The sequence below is a fragment of the Pristis pectinata genome, chromosome 3, assembly GCF_009764475.1.
Source record: "Pristis pectinata isolate sPriPec2 chromosome 3, sPriPec2.1.pri, whole genome shotgun sequence".
NCBI classification, from domain to species: domain Eukaryota; kingdom Metazoa; phylum Chordata; class Chondrichthyes; order Rhinopristiformes; family Pristidae; genus Pristis; species Pristis pectinata.
In genome coordinates this window covers 123,816,998-123,835,014 of record NC_067407.1, presented here as the reverse complement: position 1 = coordinate 123,835,014, position 18,017 = coordinate 123,816,998, and the positions used below count along the sequence as shown (strand labels likewise).

At 40.7% G+C, this 18,017-nt stretch overlaps 1 protein-coding gene across 1 annotated transcript in view; it reads left to right on the top strand.

Moving 5' to 3' along the window:
* The window catches only part of fmn2b (formin 2b), a 370,539-nt gene that overhangs the window by 143,601 nt on the left and 208,921 nt on the right, over positions 1–18,017 (top strand). The window contains 1 exon segment of the mRNA XM_052012981.1: positions 16,241–16,328. Coding sequence (XP_051868941.1) covers positions 16,241–16,328 — 88 coding nt within the window.

Genomic DNA, 18,017 nt, shown 5'->3' with positions numbered 1-18,017 from the left:
TGAAGTCTGCGACAGCTGTTTTTATTTTTACTTGAATTATCTGTAACTCTTCTGAGATTAATTATTTTTTCTTTTCAAAAAGCAGAATAACCGTGCTCTCCAAATGCTGGAAATAGTGTCAAAAAGAAAACAAACTTTTGGAGGGGAAAATCTCAGCTGAGAAAGAATTCCTTACTTGGTGATTTCTAAATCTGCTGTGCTGCCACACTGCACATTCAGCTTCCCCAGTTTTTCCAGCATCAACTGTAAGGTTGATTTTGCTTTCAGGTTAAGTATGTGACGTGCCTAAGTTCTGCAATGCCTGTCCTTGTGCCTTCACACATGGTAAGGACCTCCTCAGGCTGACAGCTATTGACAACTTTTTAAGAAGCTGTTTGTCAACTGTAGTTAGTTTTTCCCACACTGGCATGCTATGTTAATGTTGTTGGCAAGACCTGGTTGCTGTGCAAAAGTTCTAGTCACTCCAGCTTCTCTGATGTTGCAGCCAATATTTATCCCCAGCCAATGAACAAAACTTAATAATCACCAGATAGTGTTTTTTATGTTAGAATGAGTTTGTAATGTGCAAATTGCCTTGGTTTCTGTGTTAAAACAGTGATTTATGTTTTACGACGTATTTGATAGATTGTAAAGTGCTTTGGGATATCCTGAAAGAGGGCATGAAAGACATTATGTAAATGCAATTCTTTTTCATGAGACTGGTTGTACATCTTTGGTATTTGTGAACCAGGGCTCAGGGCAGAGTGAGTGCATGCTTTAACTGTGCTTTTCATAGATTCACAGATTATTAATTTTTGCTTTGGTCAGTTGTTTAAAAATGAGTGACATTTGAACTGGAGCAAAAAGCATTCTGAATTTGGATCTGGCGATGAGGCACTCACCGTGCACACAGCAGGGATGCGATGAATATATTTGTGTCTCAGTGTAATTTCCAGCACCAAAAGAAACTCTTTGGATGTTTTTTTTTTCCCGTTTGTTATGAGATGTTACTACTCTGTGGGCTGTACTCTTCAGTAACTGTCAGTTTTTCGCTGCTGGTCACAGAGCAACCACCAGCAGGAAACAGTGATCCCACCAACACCAAAGCATGGTTTGCAGCTTTTTCATCTTCAATGTTTTTAATCTCAATATACATAATTATTTTAAAAACTCATTTGTTTCTGCATTAGCAGAGCCTAATAGTGAACCACAAAAGAGAAATCTTTATATTATACAAGTAATTGACTTAGTGCAGTTTGACCTTTTTGTTTTCCTTGAGTATAAAAATGGGTTTGACTTGATTTTCCCTCTGGACTTGCATTTGGGGTCTAATTGTACTTTTGACTGCTAGTTGCTCTTGGGTCTTGATCTTGTGAAAGAGTATCCAATGAGATATCGGGAAACTTTTCTCAGTCCCATCCTCCTCCTCCTCCACACCAACTGTAGAGTATCAGGATACTTTACATCTCGGCATCAGCACAGTTGATACTGGAGCAAATTGATGCATTCAGCAGTAATGGGGGGTGTGGGGGGAAACTTTCCTGGGATAGGCAGCAATGTGGAGATGAGATTGCAATAGATTGGCCATGATTTTATTGAATGGTGGAACAAGCTTGAGTGTATATTTGCATGTAATTGTTACTTCTCGTATTTACTCTTGCCATTGGAAATCTGTTCAAGTGGGGCGATGGGACAGTACAGCAGGAGTTGCTTTCTCCTCCCCCCCCCCCCCCCCCCCCCCCCCGCCCATTTTCACTTTGTTTCAATCAGTTCTCTCTTCAATTTTCAGCCCCACCTCTAACGCAATTGAATACTTGTGGGAATAAAGCTCTAAACCTGCAGGACACTGGTTGGTGCTGGCAAATTGTAGTTGTGATTTTTTTTTCTTTTCGGGCTTCTTTTACGGTGATGGTCATTTGTCATTGTGGATTACTGGATTTCCCATCATGATGCCTTCACTGTGCTTTTAGAGGGGGATTTTCAGGATTTTGATCACCTGACAATGGAGATTATGGTTAAATGAGTTTGGTGAGTTGCTGCAGAGAATCAGCGAGGATGCTTGATCATGCTGGTCATTGTGCTTGTGCATTGTCTTGTAATAATGGAATGCATACTCCCAGCATCTGGACTTTGGTTTAGTATCGTCACATGTACCAAGATTCAGTGAAAAGCTTTTGTTTGTATGCCATCCAGAGAGATCATTCCATACATAAGTACATCGACGTAGTACAGAAGGGAAAAAGAAAACCATGCGGAATATTGTGTTACAGTTACAGAGTGCAGTGCAGGCAGACAAATGAGAGATCAAATTTATCTTTTGTAAAAAGAGGTCTGTTTAAGAGTCAGTGGAAATGCTGTGCAGCATAGCTTATGGTAAAATTGGACAAAATTTTCAAAATGAACATTGCTTTGTAGCTTGGGAATTAACATTACTGACATCAAGCTTCTCTTCGATGGTGTTGGAGTGATTAAGCAAGATTGATTTGAAGCAATCTAGGAGGCAGCTCGTGGAGCATAAACAAGGCCCTAGCCAGTTGGGTAGAATGTCCCATTACTGAGCAGTAAGCACAACATGAACTATGTAATCTGATGTTTGGAATGGCCTTAAGTCAAAAACGCCTCAAGTGCTTTTCTAAGGAGAATTTTCATTTTGCAAGTGGAATGCAACGGTATGGATTGCTGTTTAACCATTGACCTCACTTCCATAAACCTTCTTTTAAAAAAAACTGTCATTCTCTAATGTGGGCTTCTGTTTTTCTGCAATGTGGTCACTTTGAATTTGGGCAGAACTTTGAGGTCAGTAGCTGTGGTAATTCATTGTTGTTGAAAGGAATTAGTTCTGTAAACTTTTGGTGTGGTTTATATTTTCTGTGTATTCATGGGAGAGTTGGTGTACATGTTCTCTGTGGAGAATGGATAAATGAGTAGGATTTCCTAGATCCTCCACCCTTATTTAATGAGAACTAATCAAAAGATAATTCTGATGCAGGATTTCAACCCAAATGTTGTCAATTCCATCCTTTCCACCCCTTCCACAGGTGCTGCTGGATCCACTGTTCCTTCAGCAGATTGTTGCAAATGAGTGTTCGACCCATTCTAGTTTGAACAACCATTATTGCACTCAGTTTGATTTAATCACCCGTGAGATTGCCGAAGGTCTTAAGATCTTGCATGATGGTGTACTTTAAGCATTTACCTAATTGCATGACTTGTTATTGTGTGAAAAGCTAATGTTTTCGCATCGTGAGCAATTCAGGGTCCTTGTAATAGAAGGTGGAATTACTTGTGTGAAAGAGGATGTGCTCACTTTAAAGCAATGATGGGATTTCGGATAATCTCGTTAACCAATTAGAAAGTTGGATGAGCAATGATTTGTCCTCCTTGGGGGAAATAAGACACAGGTGATAGAACAAAACCTTTGCGAATTCTCATGAAATGTGTGCTTTAGAAATAAAAAGCAAACTAATCTAGTGGAAAATGTAAGTAAATTTAGGTTGACTTTTGTAATGAGAGCAAAGTGATTTGTTTCTCTATCTGGACACTCTGACATTTGAACGTGAAGACAGAAAATTCAAATATAGTTCTGGGATCAGTTGCAGCAAATATTTTGCAAATTATTTATCACTGAGATCTGCTACAAAATCATAATTTCCACTGTCTGTGGGGCTGTTTTAAATTTGCAGCATGCCGAACATGCCAATTCACGTGCAAGATGTGAATGAGATCAAGGAGTGCTATCTGCAGTCCTTTCCCACCCATGCAAAAATGATAGGTTGATACCTAAAGGTGTGATGGAGGTAAATTGGTTCTCCATTGTGATGGAATGCTACCACGAGCAGTGCTTATAACTTGAGCTGCTACATTTGGTCTCCTGGTGGGTTATTCTCTGAACAGGAGCCCAGTGGTCTCAAATGCACTCCACCAGAATCTCAGATAATGGTTACATCTTCAACATGTTTTGAGGCATGCCCTTGTTTAAACATTATATCCGTATGGCTTTGATTATATTCATGAACATGTGCCATCAAGAAAACTGCTCCACATATTCAAAAATTCAGCATAGAGTTCTGCGCTTGGTGTGTAAGCGTGATTGCTTTGAGGACTGACACTTCATTTCTTATTGCAAGTACGTTTGTGTGTATCTCTTGGAAGTAGGATTGTTAGAAATAGTCTAGTCTAGGACAAACCATGTGCCATTTGCATTCACTCGTACAATTGCATGTTCAGTTAATGTGCAGTTGTGAAACTGAGGTAAGGCGAGCAGAGCCGTAGATCTTTGGGAAGTTAAGGGTGTATCAAACAATGATTCTGCTTATCCTGTTAAAATAGTGAAGTTAATAATGGTTGTCATATGAAAATACTATACTATAAAATACAAGCAGCAGGTTCATGGGGAAACATTGTTCCAACTCCAGTCTAGTCCCTCCCTGCTTACAATATTAATCTCCAGCCCCGGCAAAATCCTCAAATCTCTTCTATATCAGAACTAATATAGACTAGTGACCAGGTTGGTGGGGACTGACACAACTGGTCAACCCACACTGAACTGATATTGAGCTCTTCCTATTTTAATTTGCTTTGCCCACACAAGATTGGCATTGCATTAATTCGACTTATTTCAGAGTAACTTGATGTAGCATTTGAATACGTTTGACACATTTCACTGAAAAGTTTGTTGATTCATCTAATGCAAAATAAGGTAAGCATGGGCATTTCCTGATGAGTATTGGTTTTTGGTGATTAAACAGGCTGGATCAGCCTGTGAATAACTATTTTGAGGGTATCCTGTTGGAAAGAATCTTCGGCTGAGCAAAACCCAATAATATTGAGAAAGGAGAAGTTAAGCTGCCCCATCAGCGTATAGCTGAAAAAAAATTATTGGAGTGTGACTGTCTGAGGCAGCAATGCAAGGTCACCAATGATGAATCTACAGTCCTGTGGACACTCCGACCACTTAAAAATTTTAAAGCTGAAGCACTTGTTAATTTGTTATTTTCCACTGTGGAATGCCTCCCAAGTTCTAAGTCTCCCACAGTGCTGCAATTAAGTGATTTATCTTTTGGATGTGGGTTGGGGGAAAATCAGAAGTGTCTAGCCCTTGTAATAAATGGCTTAGTATTTTGCATTTTGTTCTGAGCTGGCTTCTAAGCCTAGTTCTCAATGCCATCCTGCTCCCCAAAAGTTTTTCCACTACCTACGTGTGCAATGAGATGCTTCACTTAATTAGATAAGTGAAGCTTCAATAACACTTGAGCTGTTCAACAAAATGACAAAGTAACCACCTAGATTGACAACCCAAACAGTCCACTTGCTTTACCACATGTATACTGTGACTTTTGTGACAGTATCTTCCACATCTCACTACACTTCCAGTAAGGGACCAGATCACAGGAGCACCATAAGCAAGTTAGTCTTCAAATCGCACACTATCCTGACTCGAACTATATTCCCATTCCTTCATCCTCGTTAGTCAGTCTTCTGGAGCTCCCAACCTAGCTACATAATAGGAATATCTTTTATTGGGAGGACTGCAGCAGTTAAGGGTGGCTGCTTGCAATCACCTTGGAGGTGAGTTAGAGATGGTATTAACTGCTGGCCTTGACAATGATGCATAAACCCCCTCCATCAGAATTTCAAAGTACTTTTCACTTGCAACAACTGAGTCTCTTATTTAGCAAGGTGAGGGTTAATGTACGAAGGTTGTTTTGATACTCAACTGAGTACATTTCCATGAAATTGGACTGGAGTTCATATAATAGTTTACACTGAACAAAGCAAATATTTTTATCATGGCTTTAAATTGTCAAAAATGGAATGTGTTCACACATTTGCTTTTGTGTCAGCTTCTGCAGTCTGATTTGTGAAATGTTGCTGTTAATGCAAATAGTTATTTGCTTATATACTAGTTAAATATTATGACAGCCTTGGGATATTCAGAATATTGGTGAGCTCTGTGACATCAGTTAGCACAGTGCTAAACCTACAAATAATAAGAGTTACTGCACAGAGATCGTTCAGTTTGATAATGCAGTGACATGTAGCCCGATTGAGAGTTTGGTACATGGCTAATGGAGGGGGTGGGGGGTGGTGTGCGGTGGAGGCGTGCGGTGGAGGCTTTGTAAACGTTAGAATTTCTAATTCCAGCTTTGGGTGCAAAAACATGTGTTGGCCTAAGTTCTTGTACAAAATGTGACTGCCTCAGATTTCCCTCACCACAACAAGTCCCTTAAAACAGGAATTCCCAACAGGAGAAAGTGGGGGCTGGTTTGAGCTGATTTACTCAGTGATGGCGGGGTGGGGGGGGGGGGGGGGGGGGGGAGAAAGGAGGATGGGTACAGGTCATGTCATTTGACAATTGACGGACATCGGCTATTGGAGGTGGGATACAGGGCAGAAAAGGTGGTAGGCAGGCCCCTCCTAGAACCAAGGTTTAAAAAAATAATGAAATGGGAATCTTCCTGAAAAAAACTAAGCCTGGAGGAATCTTCACTGCAGGCCTTCCCAGCAACCATTCACAGGGATGCATCCTTCAAGGCATATGGAGGCCTTCAGGTAAGACCTGCCACTAAAATGAGGCTCATAACATTAATTTCCTTTTGGTTTCTTTTGACAATGGAAAATAGCAAGAGCAATGTCAATCGTGCATTGAATGCTGATTAGTGACACATCCGAGAGATGTGCATGCGTAGACACTTTGTGTTCTGGGGACGGCATTGGTTTCCAGAAATGCACTGAGCATGTGAAGTTCTCAGATGCATTTGGTGAATGGGTTTTGGATGAATTTCGATGCAAAGCATATAGAAATATCCCACTCCATAGCAGTAAACCTGATTTCCAGTACGAGTCTTATTTTGAGAAACTACCAAATTTCTGTTTTGCTGTTTACAGCACTATATTCAACCACAGTTATTTTTGTGTTTTAAACTTGAGCAAGAAAAACCTTTTTCTTTAACATTTTTTGATTCCTGCACTGCAGTGAAATGTGTGTGCTTCTATTAATATTAAGTGTTTGTTATGTGAATTCCTCTCTGCACTTTGTGGGAGATAAATCATTGTTAATTCCACTCTTGATTGTGGTTTGGGCCTTTGCCTCAAATGATGAGTAAAAGAATCATACAGCATGGAAACAGGCTCTTCGGCCCAACTCGTCCATGCCGACTGTGTTTCCCAGTGGGCTAGTCCCATCTGCCTACGTTTGGCCCATAGCCCTCAACCTCCCCTATCCATGTACTTATCGAGATGGCTTTTAAATGTTGTCAATGTGCCTGCCTCAACCACTATTTCTAGCAGCTCATTCCAAATATGCACCACCCTTTGCATGAAGAAACTGCCCCTAATGTCCCTTTTTAAAAATCTCCTCTTGCCTCTGATCTTAAAACCTATGCCCTCTTGTTTTTAGCACCCCTGCTCCCTGGGAAAGAGACTGCTTTCAGCCTGTCTATGCCCCTCATGAACTTGTATATCTCTATCGGATTACCCCTCTATCTCCTATGTTCCAGGGAATAAAGTCCTAGTCTATGCAACCTTGTAAATCTAGCCCCCAAGTCCAGGCAACATCCTGGTAAATCTTCTCTGCACTCTTTCTAGTTAATAACCTCTTTACTATACCAGTGACCAAAACTGTACACAATGTTCAAGTGCAGCCTCACCAATGTCTTGTATAACTGCATCATAACTTCCCTACTCCTATACTCAATACCCTGACTTGATGAAGGCCAGCGTACCAAATACCTTTTTCACCCACCTTATCTACTTGTGATACTGCTTTCAGCAAACTATGCACCTCGCCACTCCCTAGGTCCCCCTGTTCCATAACACTCCCCCAGGGCCCTACCATTCACTGTACAAGTCCTACCCCGGTTTGATCTCCTAAAATGCAATACCTCACATTTATCTGGATTGAAAGTCATTTGCCAATCTTCCGCCCACATACTTGGCTGATCAAGATCCCCCCTGTCATCTTCTACACTATCTACAACACCTATTTTAGTATCATCTGCAAACTTACTAACCATGCCTTGTACATTCATAACCAAATCGTGTGTGTATGTATGTGCATGGTTAAATTTTTTTCTTAATGTGTCGGGAGCACCTCTGTAAAATAGCAGGTAGCAGAATTATTATTCCCCCCCCCCCCCCCGCCACTAGTTACTGATGAGGGGTTGGGAATAGTTGCTTTAAATGTGCTTTAAACATTAATTGCAGGTTGTTGATTTTGTAGGAGTATCTGAGACTTTAGTTGGGGCAAATAATTTAGTCTTGATGATCTATTGACTGTAATTAACAAACAGTGGAATAAATAAGTCTCCGCCTCGAAAGGAAGCCTTGTTAGTAAAACTTTAGCTATTGGGGCAAACCTGGGAAAAGTTAGGATGTAGAGGAGCTGTATTATATATCAAGCCAGACATACCCACACGAATGGAGTAACCTTGTTTGCTTTGTGTTACTATAAGGAGTTGAGCTGCCTTGATGACATCAAATTCATCTCCTAAAAAGTCTGGAATAAAGCAAACTAATGCCTTGCATTGTGCCTTGCGTTTGGAAAGATGGTTGGAGAAAAGGTGTCTAGAGAAATAATAGATCCCTTTTGAGGAGGGCTAGTTTGGGAGGTGGGAAGGCTGCAGCAAGATTAATTCACCTGCTTCAAACAATGTTTTATAATTACATAATGAGCAAGATGATAACTACACATGGGATCTACCTGCCTTGAGAAAAGTGGAGGAGACTGGCAAGACCCTTAATACTTTGTGGCTATCTTCACCAAGGATGAGGGACAGGTGCCAATGTGGTAGTTACCCCAGTCGTGGAGTCATAAAGCACACCAAGACCACACCGATCATCAACACCTACTTGCACTAATCCCATTTTATTCTCCTGCCTTTGCCATAAACTCCCCCCAGATTCCACCACCCATCTCAATGCTACAGTGGCCAATTAACTTGTCAATCTGCACATCTTTGGAATTTGGGTTGAAACTGTGGTACCCAGAGGAAACCCAAATGGCCATAGGGTGAATGTGCAAATTTCGCTTGGCACCAGTGGTCAGGATTGAATCCTGGTTGTCGGAGATGAAGCAATAGCTCTACTCCCCGCAAAACTACATCACTAGTTAATGACGAAGAGTGTGAACGTTTGAATTGGGTTTAGCATCTTTGAAAGTGCATAAAACACCAGGCCTAAATGGAATGTATATTGTCACAATTTGAATTTGTAAAAGCAAGTTTGTCTCTGACTAAATTGACCCTAATTATTGCCTCAGATTTCATTGAGAATTTGTTTGATGTAGTCCATATGGATCTCAGCAAGGCTATTGATGAAGTCCTTCATAACAGGATGGTCAAAAAATAAAGTACATTTAAAAAGGAAGCAAATTGGCTCAGTGGTAGGAAGCTGAGGGTTCCTAGATCTTTCTGTGACTAGAAGGCTATTACTATGTGACTCCACATGATTCAGTACTTGGTCCCTTGCTCCTTGTATTACATATTAGTGATTTCATTTTAAATGCAGGGGATATCAAAATATACCACAATTGGCTGAATGACAGAGAAAGAAAGCTTTAGACTATAGGAAGATGCGTATGGTTTGGTTAATTGGATAAAAAAAGTGGCAAATGGAATATAGATTTATTAAATGAGGTGATATATTTGACATGTTGCAACAAGACAAGGTAATTGGGATATTGAGAGGTGTGGAACCTTGGAATATATATCCACGGTCCTTAAAGGGTCAGGTAGTTAAATTTGCAAATAGCCTGCTTTCTTTTATCATACAAGGCATGTGATATAAGGGCAGAAAGATTCTGCTAGAAATGAGTATGATATTTGGACCACAGCTGGAGTCCTGTGTACAGTTTTGGTCGTCATAATACATAACAAACATTGAGCAAGAAACTAACTGCTGGAGGAATTCAGTGGGTCAGGCAGTATCTGAGGGAAATTAAATGATAGATGTTTCAGGTCAGGCCCCTGCATCAGGACCCAGCACAGTCCTGCCGCAGGCTCTCAACCCAAAATGATGACCATTCCTTTCCTTCCACAGATGCTGCCTGGTCCGCTGAGTTCCTCCAGCAGTTTGTTTTGCTCCAGATTCCAGCAACTACAGTCTCCTGTGTCTACATGAGAAATGTTGCTCCACTGGAGGTGGTCAAGAATAAAGGCCTCCAGGACTGGAAAATTTCAATTGAACAAAAGTTTTGCTTTGGAACAGAAGGCTGATGTGAGCCTTTGTTGAAAAAGGGGGAAAAAAAAAGTTGAGGAGCCCTGCTAGAGTAAATAGGAAAGATCTATTCTGTTTTGATAAACTTAAAGGCAGGAGCCTTGTATATCTATATTGGGAAGCAGATGAAAGGATTTTTCATCTGAGGGGTGGTGAATGTCTTAAGTCTTGCTGCCTGAATAAGTGGTGGAAGCTGTAACCCTCATTTAATTTGGAAACAATGTGTGTGGATCGTTAATGAATGATAGTCATAGAGTACTACAGCGCAGGAACAGGGCCTTCGGCCCATTTAGTTCCTACCACCTGATCTTCTACCTAGTCCCATCTACCTGCACCTGAACCATATCCCTCCAAACCCTCCCATCCACGTACCTATCCAATTTCTCTTAAATGTTACAATTGAAGCCGTATCTACCATTTCCACTGGCAGCTCGTTCCACACTCGCACCACCCTCTGAGTGAAGAAGTTTCCCCTATATATTTCACGTTTCACCCTAAACGCATGTCCTGTAGTTCTAGTCTCACCCAACTTTAGGGGAAAAAGGGCTGCATGCATTCACATCTATACCCCTCATAACTTTGTACTGTATACCTCTATAAGATCTCCCCTCATTCTCCTGCGCTCCATGGAATAAACTCCTAACTTAGCCAACCTTTCCCTATAACTCTGGTCCTCAAGTCCCAGCAACATTCTTGTAGATTTTCTCTGTGCTCCTTCAAGTTGTATCTTTCCTGTAGGTAGGCGACCAGAACTGCACACAATAGTCTAAGTTCAGCCTCACCAACATCTTGTACAACTTCAACATAACATCCCAACTCCTGTACTCATTGCCCTGATTTATGAAGGCCGAAGTGCCAAAAGCTCTCTTTATGACCCTGTCTACCCGTGACACCACTTTCAAGGAACCATAGATCTGTATTCCCAGGTCCCAGGTAGTGCCAGAATGGGTCGAATGCCCTCTTCTCTCTGACACAATCACAAACCAAGGAAGGTATCTAAAATGGATTTGGTGTAGGAAAATGACTTTGGTATAATGATCCTTTGTAGCATGGGCAAAGTTCTGTAGCAAGAAGCAACTTAAGGATGGTGAATTGGTCAATTTTTTCTGTACTCCTTGGTTATCAAACGTGTAATAAGCTAACTTGGAAGAAGAAAACATTGATTGAAGAACATTGAGAAGTGCAGTTGGGGGTATAATAGAAGTTTCTCAGAATTGAGAAACGTGGCACTTTGTGCATCCCTATGTGAAGTATGCCTGCTTTACTTACTTCACATGGGGATATCGAAATGTACAGACCAGGAGTAGCCTTGAATTTGGAGCCTGGTCGTCAAAGTGTGCGTTCCTGCATTGTTATTACTTAAGCAGTGGAAAGGACAGCATTGTTTCTCCATTCCTCATTGCCTTTTGAGAATATGGTTTCGGCCTTTTCAACAAGTCGTTAAGTCACCACACTGAGTCTGGAGGGGCACTTGGGGATACGTTGGTTTTGAGTAGGAGGTTTCTTCCTCCAGTAAACCAGGTGCATTTTACCAACACAAGCAAAATTCTGAGACTGCTGGTTATTGTAAAGTTACAAAAGGAAAGCACTGAATCGCTAGAAATCTCCAGCATCCATGATATTTTTCTTTGCTAATTTAATAAGGTCCTTCACTTTCAGAATTTACCTTTTTTAATTTTAGGCAATGATTCTGCTTCTCCCATTTACACTCGGACTGACCTTTCATCTCATTACCTTCCATCCTTTTTTCATCTCTTCACATCCCCTTAACGTCACCTCAATCCCTCTCCGTACCTGTGATATTTCTGCACCTCAGAGCCTCTAATATTTTAGTTTATGGTCTCGACCCAAAATGTCGACTGTCCATATATGCTGCCTGACCTGCTGTGTTCCCCCAGGATTTTGTGTGTTGCTGACAGCAGTATAATTGTTTTCATTTGGAGCTGATAGTAAAATCCCTTCTTGGCATTAAATTGGTCTGGTGAAGTATCATTTGTAATGTTGAAATGATCTGCTGGAGTGTTGATTGCTTTATGGGCATGAAGGGACTGCTCACAAGGAAGTTTGTATTGTCTTGGGACCCTTGCGTCTAGTTATTTGCTTTTCTCCGGTGGCAACCTGCAACTTATTTCTGCCCTGCCAAGCTAAGACCTGTTGGGTTTTCATCCCACTGCATTTTCCCATGCTGACTTGAGGGGAAGAGATCACAAGGAAATGCAATGAAGTTTAGAAACACAGATTGTCAATGGTTTAAGAATGAGAATTTAAATAAATCCAGCTGACTGACGTGTGTTCTTCAGGAAGTAAAGTTGCTGTTCTTGCCTCGTCTAGCCCGCATGTGACGCCAGAGCCCTTCACTGCCTCGTCTGAAAGTCCCTCTTTACTTTAGAACCTATTGAGCCAATTTGCTGCAGTAACCTGCCCAAGTTAATGATTAAGCTTTCCAAGTACTGTAGGTGTAGCAATTTTGCATGTTTTTCAATTTGCATTTCAAGGGAAACTTGTGCCTCTGGTGAGATATTATTGGAGGATTAAATCCTTTCAGTGAAGTGCTGGTTAATTGGCTGCCAAGCTGACTAATTCTCAGCTAATATTTGTAGGAATTTTGAAGGAATATTGAATGTGTATGACAAATTGAGTAAAGTATCACTTGGCAGGATGAGATATACCTTCTCTGGTAAATGTTCAGTGAATGCCTAAAGTCGATTTAGGCTTTTTTCTGCCTGGACAAAGTGGGCATATCAAAGGGACGCCATTATTGCAATTAAGGAGAACCTTTGCCCCTTTAAGCTTTTGTAAGAACCTTCATAAAAATTTCAAGCTTCAGATGATTTGCTAATAATCTTTTAATTTAGACAGCTAATATTTCAGTGCCTGATGGATGTTGCAGATGTCCATCTGATCTGAAGAAACGTGACCTAATGCACGCCAATAAATTAAATTTGAAAGATTTTAGTGTAGTCTAACAATAAAAAGCCTGCTATTTAAAGATTCACTGGAATAAATTTGTAGATAAGTTAATATATCAGTCTAGCTTTTATTCAGGAAACATGCCTTTATTCCTAGAACTAATTTTTCTCCCAAGAAATTTGTTTTGGTTGAAAGCTGTTGGCATAGAGTAAAAAGTCTATAATTTCATGATAAAGTGCATCATGTCATGATAAATGCTTAAGAGCCTTTAGCTGAAAGTGATCACTGAGAAAAGGTTTAATGGAAACTGGGATTAAAATTCTTTCATTGGTGAAATTGTTTGGGACTTCTGTTTGAAAGCTGAACAGTATCAGAATTTAACATTTCTATTTTTAAAAAAAAAAGTTGCAGTGACCCTTGACTTCTAGCTGAGCTGGACTGAACATCCCCATCGAGAGTGGAGTTACACAAGGGTCAATGTAAATATTTCTCTGCAATTGTATCTGTGGATAAAGTGCATTTTGAAAAGAGAAGTCTACTGCAATTTTGTTTTACAGTTAAGCATGCAAATCAAAGAATTAGGAGTAAGATGTGAAATTTTTGTGGGGTTCTCATTTAGATAAATCTATGTAGCTGCCAGTGACTAGAGCAGCTCGAATATTCCTTTGAAAACTTGGGTAGAGCTTTGTCATTCTACTGCTGCTCACTCAGTAGGTGGAGACTGTTGTTGATGCATTTTTCAACACCAATATCTTTCGTCTTAAAGCTGTATGCAGTTTCTCCTCTTTGTCCTTGTTCCCTGTGCTAGTTCCTACTGTGATATTGTATGGCATTTGCAAAACTATATCAAGTGTGGTCTGAAGTCTTAAACTACTTTAATCAAAAGTACTTGAGCTAGAATGCCTTATGAGCTACAAAATTGGCTTTGAAATTGGATCAGTTCTGTGCAATGCGCTATGTTCAATTCTCATTATTGCTGTGTTATTCAAGGTTACGTTGCTGACCAAACGATGAAGCAAATTTTCTCAAGATATTTGTTGCTGAAACTCAAGTCTGCCAGAAGCTGGAGACTTTTGTCAAACAGGATCTTTAACCTCCTTTCCCAGGCTGAAGGCCCCTTGAGTCTCGAATACTTGGCAATAATGTTTAAAATCCATTAAATCCTTTTGCTCCCACTGGAATAAACTTGGTCTCTTGAATGTCTCCTCTTAAATATTGTACCCTATTCTTGGCACGATGCTGATGAATCTGCACTATAAGGTCTCTGACTTTAATGCTCTTTCCATTATATGGTGCCCAAAACTCTGCAATGTACTTTAACCCTGCCAAACTACTGCCTTCATCTTTACCGTGTGTTTGTTTCGGTGCTTTATAGAAATGCAGCAACGGTATTGGCCTCTCAGCAGATTCATCTGTCTGCATTTGCATTCTTAGGGATTAGTTATGAACACAACACACCTTTACCTTTCCTGATTATATTAGAACCATAGAAAAATTATGATACTGGAAGAGGCTGTATGACCTGTTGAATTTGTACCAGTTGAAAGCTTGCTACTTAACCTCATCCTACCGTCCAGCACGCAGTGACAGCTTTTCAAGTCTACACATTTAAACGTGGCGAGGACTTGTGCCTCTACCACCCATTTAGGCAGCAAGTTCCACACTCCCACCATCCTGGGGGTGAAAGAAACTCTCATCTCTCCTCAGATCCCTAACCGATTACTTGAAATCTATATTCCCTGATTTTAGCTTAGCCTATCTCTTTTTTTTCTCCTTGCCTATTTCTTTCTTTTTCCTCTCTTCCCCTCCCCCATGGGGTGCCTGCCTCCATACTTTTGACCCATCCCCCAGTGGATCTGTTCTCCCCTCCCTCCCCACATCAGTCTATCACTACATCACTGCATCTACCTATCACCACCTCGTGCCTACCCTGCCTCCCCCTCTTTTGTCCACCTATCACTGCTCTATTTCTATTTCCACCCCCACCCCCACCAACCCCCCCCCCCAAATATATTGGGCTTCCCCTTTTCCTATCTTCAGTCCTGAAGAAGGGTCCTGACTCAATGTCGACCATCTGTTTTTCTCTACAGATGCTGCCTAGCCTGCTGAGTTTCCCCATCATATTTCTTCATCGAGATTCCAGCATCTGCAGTCCTTTTGTTACCCTGATTTTAGACGCCTCGGCCAGGGGAATAGGTTCTTCCTACTAAAGCCATCTGGATGCTTCCATGATATTTTTTTTCTTCAAAATGAACAGCAAAGTTTAGCTTTATTGAACCACCTTGTTTATCAAATGGAAAGAAACCCAATACAATTTGCATTCTAACCTTGCAAAAGACTAAGTATTTAAGATCCTTTGGCTGAAATAGATTAGAAATGGTTCCAAAATGCAAAGTTTCTGCACTTGCAGCCTTGTCCAATACTCTGTGCTCTTCAGTTCATGACCTGTAATAGAGAGAAAATTTTAAGTACATCAGAATCAGGAGCAGGAATTGGCCACATGTCCCCTGTCCCTGCTCTGCTGTTTGGCATTGGACAGTAATGTGGCTGATCTTCCTGCACAACAAAATATTGCTTGATTTTCTTGGTGTCAGAAAATGTCAGTCTCTTCCTTGAACATAAATTGCCCCAGAGGGTGGTGGTGCTCAATGAATTCTCCAGATTTGCACCCTTCAGACTGTGTTACTAAATGTCTACTCATTATCCTCAATCCTTGCCTCCTGCTTCTGCACTCTCCGACAAAGGGAAATCACTTCTCAGTGTTGATGTTGTCAAGCCCCCTCAGAATCTTATCACCTCTCATTCTTCTCGATTGCAAGGAATATATGGACACTACTCAAATGGCAAACACGTACGTTGTTGGTATTCAGAACTTTGAACTTGTTTCATACGTCGAGTGTAGGGTTGAATTAAGATCTGGGATGTTGGATTTCCCACAATGAATTTTAATCTTCATGGGATCTCAGAAGATGAAAATGTAACGTATGCTAATTGTGCTGATTATATTAAGTTTGATCAAAGAAGACTGGACAAGCTGCTTTTTCTTTAAAAAAAAATCTTCAGTTACTTGCAATTGACACTCTTCATGTGTATTTATGATTTTGGCTTCTCAATAACTGGATTCCTTTCTCCCCAGGTTGTGAAACTTCTGAACAACAAGAGGTCGCAGGCTGTTGGAATTTTGATGTCAAGTCTTCACTTGGAGATGAAAGATATCCAGCACGGTAAGCTCCTTCAGCAGTTGTTGGCAAATTACCCATAAAATGATTTGTCACGATTTTCCAGAATCGGTTTACAGCTGTTCGCAATGTGCTACAGCTTTAGCTGTTAGTAGTAATGCTACTTTGAAGGTAGCTGAATGCACGATGTGAGAGTATGGAATAAGTGTCAGGTTATATTAAAGAGACGAACACGCGTACACGATCAACCTCAACAGTAGTAACTTGTATTGATACTTCTGTCATTCATAATTCGCCCTGTGAACAGTAAGCATGTAACGTGGCTTGTACTGTTAATCCTAAATGAAAGAGTAGGGTTACAGTGCTTAAAATGAGTTGCATGTGGATTTAAAATTACAGTTTGTAAACATTTGGCATATATCTGGAGGAAAAAGTGGTGCAGATGTATTGAACGTGAGCTTGAATGTATTTAGCAAGGTTTTCATCACGTGAGGTTGGTAGTCGCTCTTTGATGTGCATTGGGCAAATCTTCAAGAGAAGAGGGATGTGGTACCCTAACTCATTAATGCAAACATTTTCTGAAAGGCAGTGCTAATGTTAGCGTTTGCTACATTCCCTATCCTGCACCCCGCCGCACCCCCCCCCCCCCCAAAAAAAGTGCTCTTGGAGACACTGACTGTGATGGGAAATGGCCAGTGTTACCTGTATATATCATGGACATTGAAGTAAAACCAATAGTTATAAACTATCCCATCCTTTTGGGGAGGGATTGTAGTGTAGAGAAGAGGAGAGTGGTCCATTTCAGTAAGATTATAATGAGCAGTATTTAGCTTGGCAGTTACACAGGAAACTTAAGGATTAGACTGAAGATTGAGATGAAGAGAGTTTTGTTTACTTGAGGTTTTTGAGTATTTGGCATTCCTACCTCAAAGCTGAATACTCAAATTTAAGTTTGATATTCATGGATTTTTGGAGTCCAATGGAATAGGTGGAGATTGGAAGAGGTTGTGAACAAGTTGGAGGATGAGTCATGATCTTATGCAATGATGCAGTTAGCCTGAGAGGGCACATGCATTGGTGTCTGGTCTATTTTTGTACTTCAAGGTCACAAAATTTTCCAGGTTCACCTCTAAAGATGTAGCAATGGAATCTTCAGTTGAAGATTAAGATTAGCCTTTGAAAGTTGACCAAATAAACAGATGATGCTCATTTGTGCAGGAATGTCAATAGAGGAAACTGGCTGACGCATTGCTAACAAATTATTCTTTTATTTCTGGCACTGGATTGACAGACTAATAGGATGGATGCTACCTATCTGTTGACCAATGAGAGCCAAGATGAGGATGTCTTGAGGCACACTGTAATGGCTGTGCTGTACCTGAGTGGTGTTGAACTGCTATATTACCTTGTGTGCAGAATTCATTTGGGGAAATGCAATGGGTGCCAGAGTATAATTGAGTACTAGAACTATATTGAGGGGTAATCCTAGATGTAGCAATATTCCTCAAATATAATGTTACTCCTGATTTGATTGCTTCTTAGTGATCAAAGTTATCTATAACATTTGAAGCTTGCTGCATCAGGTAATGGAACTACCCCAGTGGCATTGAAAATTTCTATGGAGTTGTCTAATAAAAAAAAAAGTGGGGAGGGCTTGGGGTTGTGGAGTTGAGGGTGGGGGGGGGAGTGTTGTTTGAGGAAGGGAGATAGTCATGCAAGAAGTGAAGAATGCTG